Genomic DNA, 14047 nt, shown 5'->3' on the forward strand with positions numbered 1-14047 from the left:
TATAAAATAGCAAGTGCATAAAACACATAATTAAACGTTTCTCCCCTAATTGTGTTAATTTCTCTTCTACTACACGTACGACACCATACAGAAACATGAACCTATTTTTCATCAATATTCTATCGAGGTAGTTGGTGTGCGTATCGGATTACTCTTACACCCTCAATGAAGGTAAAATCCTTTCATGGTGGGTGTCAAAACAAGCAAGACCAACACATTTATACCATAAACATTCTGAAAACTGAATTAGTACTAGGAAATAGAGCGTCGTCTTACCGAAAGTTGAAAATATATATTGACTGCATTGTTTTGAAGACTTACACTACTAATTCTTTGGTCTTTAAAAACGCAGGTCTTTGTTCCTAGCTTTAAAGATACTGGACCCTGTAGTTCGGACTACAAACATATAAACAGTAATGAACTTGATGTAAATATGTGTGAAATTAAATGAAATATAAAATGACACTTGTGCTTATGCTGGAATCTTTCGAAAGAGTAACCGAAATTTAAAACATATCAGTCAAATGCATCATAGTTTGATCTTCCGGAGAACTTTAATAGTATTGTTTGTTTTCAAATCAAGAAAACATTTATGTTGGCAAGGAATTGTCTGCAATTCACAATCGACATACTTATAGTTAGAATAGTTGGAATGTATCTCCGATGTCTAGCGGTCATACTTTTTTTATTATTTCACCAGTGAGTCAGAAGTAATTTTCTATCTGCTAAATCATCATCTTTAATTTGCTAATGCTCGTAAAATAATTGATATTAAGAAAATTGGAATATTTGGAGATAGAACAACATACAAGGACTTGGGTCATATCTTTAGGATCTTTTCCCTGGAACTGTATGCCATTGATTTCCTTTATTTCATCGCCAACATTGATAAGGCCTGTCAATGTCAAAAGATCTATTTTACTATATGTGTCGTGGTTACTATTTTTTTTTCAAAATGTTTATGCGTATATGATTCATGTCTTCGATTATGGCGCTTTAAATTTGTTTTTTAATTTTTTGTTTTTTGATTTTTGATTTTTGATTTAGTGTCTTTTCATAAAAAATGTATCTCATTCTTTTAAACGATATTTAAATACTAGTAGTATTAAACATTTAGTAATTGTTTAGATCGTGTTATTAGCATGTATTATATGTATATATTTGTGAGTTTTTCAATAGCATTGCATAACCCAAATTAGATACAAATCATTAAACATTTGGGTGCAATAATTGGATATTTAATGATTTTTCAATAGCACTAGCTACATGAGTATAACAAGTTACCACTTCTGTGAGCAGCACCACCGTGTAATATCCTGGCTATCTCTATACCACCGGTTATGTCGTTTAGTTGAAGTGTTATTCCCTGAAACAAAATTGTCCCCAAAGAAATAAAGAACAATGAATCGTATATTATTTACAAGATTGGGAACCCTTAAAACAAAGAAGTTTTATTCAAATTACCAAATATAGCAAAACATGCTGCACTTTTGACGCTATCTCACAGGATTTGGCTTCTTATTTTTGATTTTGGGTACTTCCTATATATATAAAACTTTTTTTATTCTTTAATTTCCTAAATATTTTGTTCTGATGCTGCTGAAGTTACTCATTGAAACACGAGCACAGTATACAGAAATAATCAATTTTATAAAATTGACATTTTTGTATTTAGAATTGTCGTATGCCACAGATTTTGGAACCATAACAAATTGTAAATATAAGATTCCTTAAGGAGGTAGGCCTAGGGTAAGGGACAACACTTAAAATCAGTTATATGTTTATATCATATTCAATTTCACCAAAGCCTGTCAAGCTTTCATTTGAAGCATAATGAAATCAATCCAAGTTATTTTGATGCATACATGAAATTGATGTAAAATACTGAAGACAAACATTCCAATGATCTTAGATCTACCTCTTTATCATTGTACAATTACAATTAGTCAAACCATGAAAGAGTAATCAAGAGAACCAAGATTCTAACGGAAATCAAAAGAATGTAATCCAGGGACAAAGACCAGACATTGAAAACAGGCAAATACAACAAAAACATACAATAAATAAAAAAAATTACATACAAAGTAACCAAAGTAAATGAACAACTCGCCCTCTACTAAAAACTGGAAGAATGGACCAGGTGCAACGGTAGAGTAAGCGTCCCTTTAAAATCAAACTGGTTTCCAACGAAGAGAACAAATGGTGTTTTTTCCATTTAGTTGTTCACATTCAATTTTAGCGCAACATATACATTTTAAAGATGCAAAATTACGTATTCGTGTATAGGAATTGTCCCATAATTCTTAAACGAGATAATTTTTGTTTTACTTAGTCGATATCTTTCCTCCCCTAAAAGTATTAATGTATATATGTTTTCATTATTTTTAGTTCTTTTTTACACAAAGTATTGAATCAAACCACTACCGGTGCTATTATCCCATGCTTCCAGTGTTCAGTGGAGCCCTGTTTGCTCATTATCTTTTGTTTCTTAGTACGCGTTATTTTAGTGTTTCCTTTATCTTTGCTGGTACGTGCTCCCGGTGTTCACTGGAGCCCTGTTTGCGCATTCACTTTTGTTTATTAGTACGTGTTCTTTTAGTTATTTCCTGATCTTTGCAGATCCATGCTTCTAGTGTTCGATTGAGTTCGGGTTGCTCATTAACATTTGTGTCTTTGTACGTGTTATTTTGGTTTTGTCATTATCTTTCTTGTGTGTGGGTCCGTTTTTTCTGTATTGAATTTATCCTTTGAATCTATTATTTATATTTCTTCTCGAATTGTGTTTCCTTTGATCACTCCGTAATGTCTTAAGTGTTGCTCAAGTCATATTTGAGAAATAAATCATGAAATACGTCAGGACTTCTACCTTTTAGATAAGTTTTAAATTGAATTTAAGCATTTGTCACCATTTATTAATTTTCAAAGGTTATCACTTTAGATGCATCAAATATCTCAATTCACATTTATACTTACCAGTGGTTCATTGCTTTTGACTAGCTGAACTAGTTTGATTGTTTCTTCTTCTTCTCTGTCAGGAGTACTAACCAGACTGGAGATATCAGGTTCGTACTCTTTCAGAGCAATATTGTCGTGGCAATATAATAAAGCCTAATTGTAAAGTGAAGGCATCAATTTATAATGATTTTTAACAAGCTATTAAAACAATTTAAACATTCGTCCTATGTTTTTACTTCAGAAATATACTAACAGCAAAACCAATTGAATTAATATCTGGAAAACAGTTTCTGAGAGTTTAACATTTCGTAGTTAATTGATTAATTGATTGAAATTAAACATTAACAATATATTGGGAGTTTAAAGGAAACGAAACTAACACTACTAGATGCTGATAAGCTATTGCTGGAAAATGCAAGACCGTTTTTTCAACCTCTTCCATTGTATATTAGTACATATATAGTATATGTCGACTGGGTGGATCATTTTGAATTGTAGTTATTTGTCATTTTATTTGACCTTGCACCAGAAAAAAATGCAATGTACTTATGTCTGAGCCTATTGTCAACTTTCACGGTAACTCTAATTAAATTTGTCTAACATAGTTAAACATATTCTCAGACGTATGGGGCAACTAGGCCAGGGATTTAACCAGATATTTCTTCAGTTATGTCTAACATGGTGTGTTGTAGAAATTCCAAACTCTCACGGTGTCTCCATTTGCACCATAAAAACTGATTTATTCAACATGTCATAGTTTTCCTATTATCTTACGGCTACCCAGAACTTCACTTCGTATGTGCAATCCCTCGGGTGTTTCTAGAAAAGCTGAGGACGCTGACACTGGTGCACATTTCACATTCTTCTGAATTCCGCCAGAAACTTGGTTCCTTTGATTACTCTTTCATTGTAAGAGTACATGTATACACATTAAATTCTCAGGGGATGGTTTTTGTGTTTATTTATTGTCTTGCATTATATTAGAATTGGTTTCCTGGTAATATACCTGCATATGAGGTTTTGAAAGAAGCGCTAGCAATTCTTCTGCCAACACCATCTCTTTGTAATGTCGAAGAACACAATATGTCTGAAAATTTACATTTGTATAAGTTAAAAGTTATACTCTGATATGAATTTCTATATGAGTGAATAATGAATAGTAAACATAACCAGATATTTTACAATAATTTATTAGGAGTATTGTTATATTCCAACATCGGTAGAATTTTGTAACAATTATTTAACTTGCATTAGATCACACAGAGCGACCGTTATTTTTGCACATATCGTAGCCTTTTTTATCTCTAAGACTTCGAAGTGTTGCTAAAACATATCATTTTGCGACGAATCTAGGGGTGCAGTGGGGATCTTCCTTTCCTGTTTTGACAAAAATTAGCCAATAATAGCCTCGAGTCTCTATTGTTTCTGTAACCCCATTTTTAAAATTTCTGAATCTGTCACTAACATACGAAAATCACTGACAAATATTGACCACTCGTTTATAACTACAAAATGTTAACGACCTTTTAAAAAAGTCTTTGATACGTTAAACACGCATTCATATATGACATTTAAGCAGTCACACAGACTATATAAATTTTGTTCTTATATTTGCGTGGTACTTACATTAGCAGCAAGAGCTACACTGGCCTTAGTTATAGGCTTCAACCTCTGTGCAGTTACTGTACAAAGTCTTCGGTATAACTGAAAAAAAAAAACATATTAACATTCATAATATTTATATCATTTAGAAAGTCCCCTGTGCAACTCTAAACAACATTGATAATTATGCAAGGCCTCTGCAGAATAACTTCACAAGGTCAATAATTGTTTGACAATATTTTTAAAAGTATCTTGCATTGTCTCCAGAATGAATGATTAAAAGATAGATAGACAATTCGTACATCTAAACATGTGACCATACAAAATCTCTGGGTTTACTTAAAACAAAGGTTAAACCTCTGGGGGGTACATTGTTTTTTTTCTTTAACACGAAGAACGCTAGTAAACTAAATACAAAAGATATAAAATAGCAACTAGTTCATGTTAATTCTGGTCAAATTGCAATGTTCTTTTGGTCGCTCCCATTGAGTTCAGTTGCGCCTCGGCTAATGTAATTTTTTTTTTTTTTTTTTGGGGGGGGGGGATCAACCGGTTCACATATTGCCATAACACCCTCAGTATCATAAAATTTGTGCTTAATATTGCGCGTTCAATGAAAAATCCAATAATTGTAACTTTTAAGGTGAAGTTATTATAACATGTCAATTAACAGTTATTCTCTTATATGAGTTTCAAGCTTATACCATACAACAGAACAATACCTATCTTGAATTTCACTAATACCATATGAAATGTGAGAAACATGATTGTAAGACTGATGGCAGCTAAATCGATAACTAAAGTTTGTTGAGGCCTTCAAAAACGCACGTCCCCCATTCCAAAGTTCAAAAGATCATAACTTACTTAATCATAAGTTAGTGGTAATAATCATATCAAGTTCTAGATAACTACATAGTTTCATTTACGTTGATACAGCAGTTTCCGAAAGTGTTGGGGGTGCTTACAAAACTGTGATGGACAGATATAGAGACGAGACAGACAGACTGTCAGTGAATAAAACTAAGAATGCGTTCTCCGTAAATATATGTGTGTGGGTGAGGGGGGGTGAGGGGCACTATAACGGCTGTATCAAATACAACATCTTCAAAAAGGCCGACAAAATGCCCGTCTAGACGTATTGTTCTTTCAACGTAATTTATTGTATTTGTCTGAATACAAAACCATTGCTATCGTGTCGCTAAAGTTGTCCCTCGACAATAACGATAAATCTTGTATTTTGACGCTAATGAATATTGGAAGAAAATTAGGCAATAAAATCTGTCTGTTCATTACTTTCATTGATAGTGGACGATTGTGACAAATCATAAAGATTCGTAATATATACTCCACTGGGTTCAGTTACGATTTTTTCAATGACACAGTTTCAAACGACATTCTTTACGAGAAATATTGAAATAAAAATTTTTGTATTATTATTTTTTTTATTTTTTTTATTTTTTTTTTTGGGGGGGGGGATTGCAACTGAATCCTAAACTTTGTTAAACAAAACAAAGAGTACTATGACCGCTTACCAAGTTCCTAATGATTTAAGTCTTATATGGGTACTTCCATAAAAAAAAGAGACGACTCAACCAAACTGCAGGTAGAGATACTAGCATTATCCTGTCAAATAATCTCTGACAACTTAAAAAAAAACGGTCTTTTAAAAGATGAAATAAACCTGTTACGGACAAGACGGACAACGACCATGCCTAAGTTTAAACATCACCGCGTTCTTATTAGAGTCAAAACTTTACAATTAAAATATTATTGTTGAATATTGTTATAACGAGTTAACTTATTTTAATGGCTTAGCACAGATGTCAAGTAAATGCATTCGATTGAAACGTCATGAAAATGTTTTTTTAACAACAGTAGATAGAAGATACTCTTTTAAAATCATACATACAAGTAACAAAAGCACATAAGCAACTCGACTCCACTATAAAAATTGAAACGCCAACACAATTTGCATTCCATTTCATATACGTTTGTATTTAGGTAGAAAATTCTTTTTTACTTTGACCAATAAATGTCAATAGAATCTGATGCTGATGAGACGAACACAAATCAATGAAGTGGACGTTGTTTATCCTGGTAGTATTTTTAGGCATTGTTTATCCGCAGTAATTAGACATTGTAACGAAATCTTCAGTAATCATAGAGCAAGCTACAGTGTTAAAAATCAATACATACCCTACTGGTGAACTCGTTCCATGCTCCCAGTTTTTTAGTGGAGTCCAAGTTGCTCTTTAGCTTTTGTTACTTTGTATGTACGATTTTAGTTACTCTATGTTCTTTGTTGTGTATGTCACTTTTCCATGTCTGGTCTTTGTCCGTGGATTTCATTCTTTTGATTACTTCTATATCCTTGGTTCCCTTGATTACTCTATCATAAACGTCATTGCTATATATACCGCGCTCTTTGAACTACAGAACGTTGCTCTTGTGAACACAGATACAATTGTGATATATTTTATCTAAGTAAAATAACACTTCAACGACGCAGTTAATTTTCAAAATTGTCATATTTGATCTGCAATGTTGAAATTTAGGTATAAAGCAAACGTTTTAAAATTCCCTTCTCACGAAAGAAAATTATAACGCTTGTAAAGTTTACTGCATTCTAAACCTTGAAAGATACAGCTAACTTGCAAAACCGGATCTGCAATGTTTAAGTATTTCTCCCTTTTTCGAAAGAACAGTATAACACATGAAAGGCTAAAGCACACGAGAATAGACCCTTTTGTGCTAACGGTGGGCTAGTCGATGAGCATGCTCCATAAACACTTCCGCGAGAAAAATTACTTTGTTCTACCCAAGCTCCACCTCGCCGAAGTGTATATTGAGCATACTCACCAACTAACCACAAATTACTATTACTAGAAATTCTAGTTAGAGAAAACACTACAAGTTTATTGTTATAAAAATCATACTTTTTTTTAAAATCCTAGTTAACACAATGTTAGTGCGTAAGTAGCACTCCAGCTAAGAATCATGCAAAATGTGATTTATGGATAAAAAGTCTACTTATTTTTATTATTGATATTTTGTTTAAATTGCCACAGTAAACAGAAATTAACATTCAGTTTGTCATTTAACCCGTGTTCTTAGGAAATACAAATTATATATAATGCACTGTAGATTTCAAAATTAATGGAGCTAAATCTGTTAATGACACTCAAATACAATATAATCTATTGTATTTTCAATGTTGATTATCTCCTAAGAGCAGGAAGATTTGAATGAATAATTACAGATTTCATAGTATAGACCCATAAACAACTTAATTACAAAAATAAAAATATGCAGCCTTTTTTGGGGATGTATCATATTTTTCAGATTTTGCATGATTCTTAGAAGGACAGCTACTTAATTTGCAATACCGATTTCACTACTTTTCGAATTTTGAAATATTGTAGCTGCATAGAGCAATACAAAACACATAAACATTTTAGTACAGCTTAATTTCACGAAAAACGGTTCAATAATATGCATCTTAAGGTTAGAAAAAACAAATCACAGATATACTGTCAATGCAAACACCTACATGAAATAACATATTTGTTATTTTGTCATGTTCTTATTGTACCTAGAGCCACGGTGTAAATAGATTCTGTTTCCATTTCTGTTCCAATTATTTCAGGTCGCCAGTGATAATAATCGGTCTAAGCATCCTTATCCAAAAGAGTCGTAAAATTGTCTGGTAAAATGATAGAGAACTGATTTATCGTGCGTGTCTTAAAATGGCACAGTATTTCAAAGTAAGAAACATCCAATAATATGGTTTATGGTGTTAAGAGAAAAGAAAACAGTAGCAATATAATCGAACAGTATAATTTATTAAAAACAATGTTGGAAACAACTAAAGTACAATTCCTAAAGAACAGGTAGCACAACAAGATATGAAAATACCATAACAAAAACGACACGAACAACGCATGACACGTTTAGGCTCACCTTCTTACTCAAACTAAACATTTACAACAGATTAATGGTGATTAATTAGAGCCACTACGGACCCAATCCTCCACACAAAAAAATGGCTCACAAAATCACTCAAATACATGATGTGAAATTACTGCATATGAAACGGTCAACCAGAACAGATATCTTGCCATTTTATGAACATAGCCTCATCGTTCTACAATGTGAACTTTGAAATTTTATCAAAATCGAAATGATTTTACATCAGTAGAATAAAAACTATTTGTAAAAATGATTGCAATACAGCCAGGCTTGGTCCCTATTCCATCCTACCATTTTGGATCAACCCAAATTAATTCTTCAAAATAAATACAAGCAGTTAATTAATTATCTTAGCATTTCTTCCAGTATAAGCTAAGAATTATGTTACAGAAACGTAAAGCGGACGGACGAACTCACAAAGTGATTGAAGCATAGTCCCACTCTTATGAGTAAGAGTATAATGAAAGGGCAAACTAACCTTCATCATAACCTGTAAATCTCGTCCTCGGAACAATGTCCTCAAAAAGACAGCATCCTGGTGACTCTTACAAAACTGAGTTTGAAGTTGTGGAAGATATTGTATTATTTCTTGAGCATCTATAAATAAATTATCAATTCAGACCTTATACTTGTATCTGAGAAGTTTTAAGTATCAGTCAATATGAAATTCAGACACTGTCTACATATCTACATGTCTACATATTTTATATTTTTAGTCATTTCTGTATTTTGATCTGCAGTTTTGGACAAAAAGATATATTCACATCTAACTAAAATCAATGAGTCAAACCAAATAAAAATTAAGAAGCACTACAGCTAAGAATTATGCAAAATTTGATTCATGGATTAAAAGCCTACATATTTTTATTTTTGATATTTTGATTGAATTACCATAGCAAACAGAAATTATCATTAAATTTTTCATATAACCTGTGTTCTTAAAGAATAAAAATTATATATAATGCACTGTAGATTTCAAACTTAAGGGAGATAACTCTGTAAATGTCACTCAAATGCAATAGAATCTATTGGATTTTCAATGTTGATTACCTCCTAAGAGCAGGCAGATTTGAATGAATAATTACATATTTCACAGTATAGACCCATAAAACAACTTAATTACAACAATAAAAATATGTAGCCTTTTTGGGGATGTATCACATTTTTTTCAGATTTTGCATGATTCTTACAAAGACAGTTACTTAATAACTCATGCAAAGTTCCCATTCCATATACAATCGTTATAATTTTTATCATACCATAACAATGCAAACTAATACCGGTATGATAGATGGATAAGATAATGGAAAATGGGAATAAGGTTTGTAAATCTCGTCATGTGACTCCGTGGTTTCACGGGAATGGGTCCTAGTCTACCATTCAAATGCATAGAGATTTGTCATTTTCAGAGCGTTGGATTCAGTATATAAAAGAAAAACATATTTTCGTGTGAAATACCAAGAAAAATGACAATTATCTATTTCCACATGATTAGAGTGTTAAGAAAAGAGTAAAATAGAAGATTTTGCATTGTAGAACAACGTTTTGAAATCCCGGAAGTAAACAATAAAATGCAGACCGGTCCTCGGATTTCAATACGTTCTACATCTGAAATTCCGGTAAGGAAAATGAAACTAGAACGAGACTTACAGACCCTTTAACGATAGGGGATTTCGTATGGATAATGGGCTTTTTGCATGAGAAAATCGATATGTAAGTTATCAAGTTAAGAATTCATTTAATTTTTATCATTTCGTGGTTGAAAACTGAAATAAAGAAAAAAATTAAAAACATAAAATTTCAACTCATGTTTTAATATTATAACAAGAAGTGCAATGTAAATTCTCTATTTAAAATGGAAAGTGTACTTTGGAGGTAGGGGATTTAGATAGTGCGTAGGAATGGGGATTCTGAATGGGGGATAGGGAAATTAGTTTTTAAAGTGTTTTCTGATATGCTAAATGTATAAAATTAAATTAAGATAACATTTTCATTGTCGAGGAATTTAAAAACGTAAATTTGATAAAAAAAAAATTCAATGGGGATGGGAACTCACAATGGGGAATTGAGTCGGACCAATAGAGAATGGGGATGGGGGTGGGGGGGGGGGCTTGTATACTGTGTAAATGGTAGGTTTATACCATTCAAGAGATGTATACTCATTTATAAGAAGAACTTGATTAAGATTTTTATAGCTATTTGCTGTTCAATTTGCTCAAAGTTATTAGTAATTTTTATTTAAAACAAAACAACATTGGAAATTTACTCACAACAAACTAACAACATCATTGAAAAGACACCATAAACATATAAATCTTATCATCTACGAATGCACTGCAACAACTTCACAGAACATTACAATATGTCTATTACAAAGCGAATTGAATTAAGGTTTGTGTTTGCCTTCAAAAACGTATGATACCACCCCCACCCCCTCCCAAATTTGAAAACGGCATTATATCCACAAAGTTTATTATATCATAAATTCCTGTTAATATGTATTACAATATTTAATGTCAAAATACTTAGAAAGTTTTTTTTACATTTAGTGTGGTTTTAGTGTATACAAAAGTGTAACACATAGACGGATAGATAGACAAAACTGTTTTCTGTTTTCACTATTAATTATTCACGGGAATTTTGATGTCTCTGAAATGTCTATTTGATACTTGAGTAATTTATGACCGATTTGGTTAAAGACAAGAAACGTTATATGTATATATAGAAAGAACTTACCTGGATCATTTGAAAGTTTTGATTTCAGTGGGAGATTCATCTGCAACTTCTGCCATCGGATACTACACACTAACGCCCGCAACCTAGAACAATAAATACAACTAATAATGTTCATATTCAGTAACAATGGTACTAGTACTCCTGAACATCGAATACATTCTAACATGTTACATGTAAGTAGCTGGCTTTGTAAGAATCATGCAAAGTCTACAGAAATGTGATACATCCCCACAAATGCTACATATTTTGTTTGTAATTGAGTTGTTTTATGGATGTATAATATGATATGTGTTATTATTTATTTCAATGTGCCCGCTCTTAAGAGATAATCAACATTGAAAATCCAATAGATTTTAATGTATTTTAGTGTAATTTACAGAGTTTTTTCCCCCTAATTTTGAAATCTACAGTGAATTTTATATAATTGTTATCTCCTAAGAACACTGGTTATATGAAAAACTGAATGTTAATTTCTGTTTACTCTGGCAATTTAAACAAAATATCAATCATAAAACTATATAGGCTTATTTACCCGTAAATCACATTTAGCATTATTATAAGCGCAAGTGTTACTTAAGTACCGTCCTTCGTAAGAATCAGGCAGGCTTTTTTCTCTCAATTTGGTCTTTTTTGCCTAAAGTATACTCAATATATCTAGTTAACAAACGGAATGCTATCTGAATGTATCCTGAAGCATCTGTGACGTAAAGAGATTTACTTGTTATCAAGGGGAAAGTGCGGAACATTTTTTAAACCATTTCTCCAAAGTGTATGTTAACTAAATTTGACATATCAGTATCAAATGTCAAGCTTTACAATCACTTTTATGATTGTTTCTGGAGGTAACCAGTTATAAATATTTGAATAATGCAATAAAATCTCTGCATTCTTTTTCTTTGTGTGCCATACTTTATATACATTTTGTCTGATTCTTAAACACAGAAATCGAACTCATAGTAGCAGTAATCCTGTTACACCAGAAATAATCCGTACACATTAATTTCATGTTTAATGCATGTTGAACCTGTATGAACCACACGCCTGTCTAAACGTAACAAAATTTTCAATTCAAAAGAGGTTCTTATAGAGTTTTACTGAATAACACTGCGGAAAACAAACTTTCGTTTATTTTCTTGCATTTTTGTATAGTTCTACATTCTTGTAAGTACATAGATATTCAGAGTTTATATAATGCATCATGAGTAACCTCACAGAACATTTTCTGAAGAAAAAAATTACGCAAATTTTCATAACTTAATATGGGGTATCGTAATCATCATCCACACGTATTTTTTTTAATTGAAACGTGTGAATTTGATATCAGGTCGTAAATAAAAAATACACTGCGTGAACTCCTAGTACTTTGAATTGATGATATGTTATGTTCCTATTAGTAACTGTACTGTAACATTATTATCCGTAATCACAAGAAGTAGTAACCTAATTGTTCCTATTACTCCCCAAGGTGTTCAGATAGAGTGTGATCGATAGTGGTATTTATTCCAATTATTCAAATTAGATTCAGCTGACCTATTTTTTTTTCTTATTCCCACGTCTGACTTACTGAGTGAAGTCGAGTTTTAATTTATGTAAGTAATGTATCTTATTTATTAACTAATTAAGTACTTCTCCGTCTAAGAATCAGGCAAAATGTGTATAAGGTGTGGCACATCAAGAAAAACTACACATATATTTTATTGCATAATCCAGGTATTTATACCTCATAACCTCAAGAAATTACTGTCAAAGTGTTTGAAAAGTTTGCCTTTTTAAGAACATTGATAGGTCAAATCTAGTTGAAATGCACTATGGAAAAATGGTGGGAAAATTTTCCCGAACTTTTTCCTTACATAACCAGTCAAAAAATATCTACATTACCGATGCTTCAGGTTAAATTTAAATAGCTGTTCAGCTGTTTTCTAGATGTGTTGAATGTATTTAAGGCAAAAAAGACCAAATTGAGAAATATGATGTGCCACCCATTGCCTGATTCTTCTACAGAATGGTACTTAAAGTGTAAACTTACCCAAACCTTAATACATTGTAATTAATACATATGTATATACTATATCGATCACGTTCAAATAGTATGAAAATATTTTATTAAAAATGATATTTAATACAGGACTATTTAAATGGTTGACTTCGGACCAATTAATATTAATGACGTCACAACCCCAAACCAGATCATATAAAATAACGTGATGTGGCTAAAGAAACACAACCAATCAGAAAGGTTGTTCCAAATCAAATTAAACTATTTTCGACTTTAATGAGTATCGATATATTTGGGACATGTATGGGTAGGTCTAAAACTAAACATTGGTAACAACAATGACAAAATAATTTCTTTTTCCTTTAATCGAAAATATTGTCTTTTGGTACCTATGCAATTAGGCTGTCTAGTTTTATTTGAAGACTAATGTTCTTATATTATCTGATACGCTTGAAGTTGTAAAATTATACACGAATTGCAGTAATGACCAAGATGATTGGAAATTTTATATGATGATTTTAATTGGCTTAAAAGCTTTATTTCAATGTTGCATGATATTGCAAATAATAGGACCGGATGAAGAAAGGCTTTTAATGCATAATATCAAATTTGTTGCGTGACTACATGCTATGAATTTGTACAACTCTCTCTCAGACATGACATTTCGACATTGATACAATGTGTCAAAACCTAATTGGTACCATAATCATCTCATGAAATAAGATATGTTGAAAATGCATATTACATATTTCAACACATACAATCATTACATAAGATTAAAAATGCGAG

General features: G+C 31.8%; 1 protein-coding gene across 1 annotated transcript in view; it reads right to left on the reverse strand.

Moving 5' to 3' along the window:
* Positions 1-14047, reverse strand: part of LOC148599813 (MAGUK p55 subfamily member 7-like) — a 36622-nt gene that overhangs the window by 7468 nt on the left and 15107 nt on the right. Inside the window, exons 2-9 of the mRNA XM_088559162.1 lie at positions 11263-11345; positions 9005-9123; positions 4582-4659; positions 3962-4042; positions 2974-3108; positions 1285-1366; positions 810-895; positions 322-396 (exon numbers count right to left, since the gene is read on the reverse strand). Coding sequence (XP_088415288.1) covers positions 322-396; positions 810-895; positions 1285-1366; positions 2974-3108; positions 3962-4042; positions 4582-4659; positions 9005-9123; positions 11263-11302 — 696 coding nt within the window. The 5' untranslated portion in view covers positions 11303-11345. The remainder of the gene's footprint in view (positions 1-321; positions 397-809; positions 896-1284; positions 1367-2973; positions 3109-3961; positions 4043-4581; positions 4660-9004; positions 9124-11262; positions 11346-14047) is intronic.

This window comes from Perna viridis, chromosome 13 (genome assembly GCF_037379345.1).
Source record: "Perna viridis isolate PV_CMFRI_1.1 ecotype Kerala chromosome 13, ASM3737934v1, whole genome shotgun sequence".
Classification (NCBI taxonomy): Eukaryota; Metazoa; Mollusca; class Bivalvia; order Mytilida; family Mytilidae; genus Perna; species Perna viridis.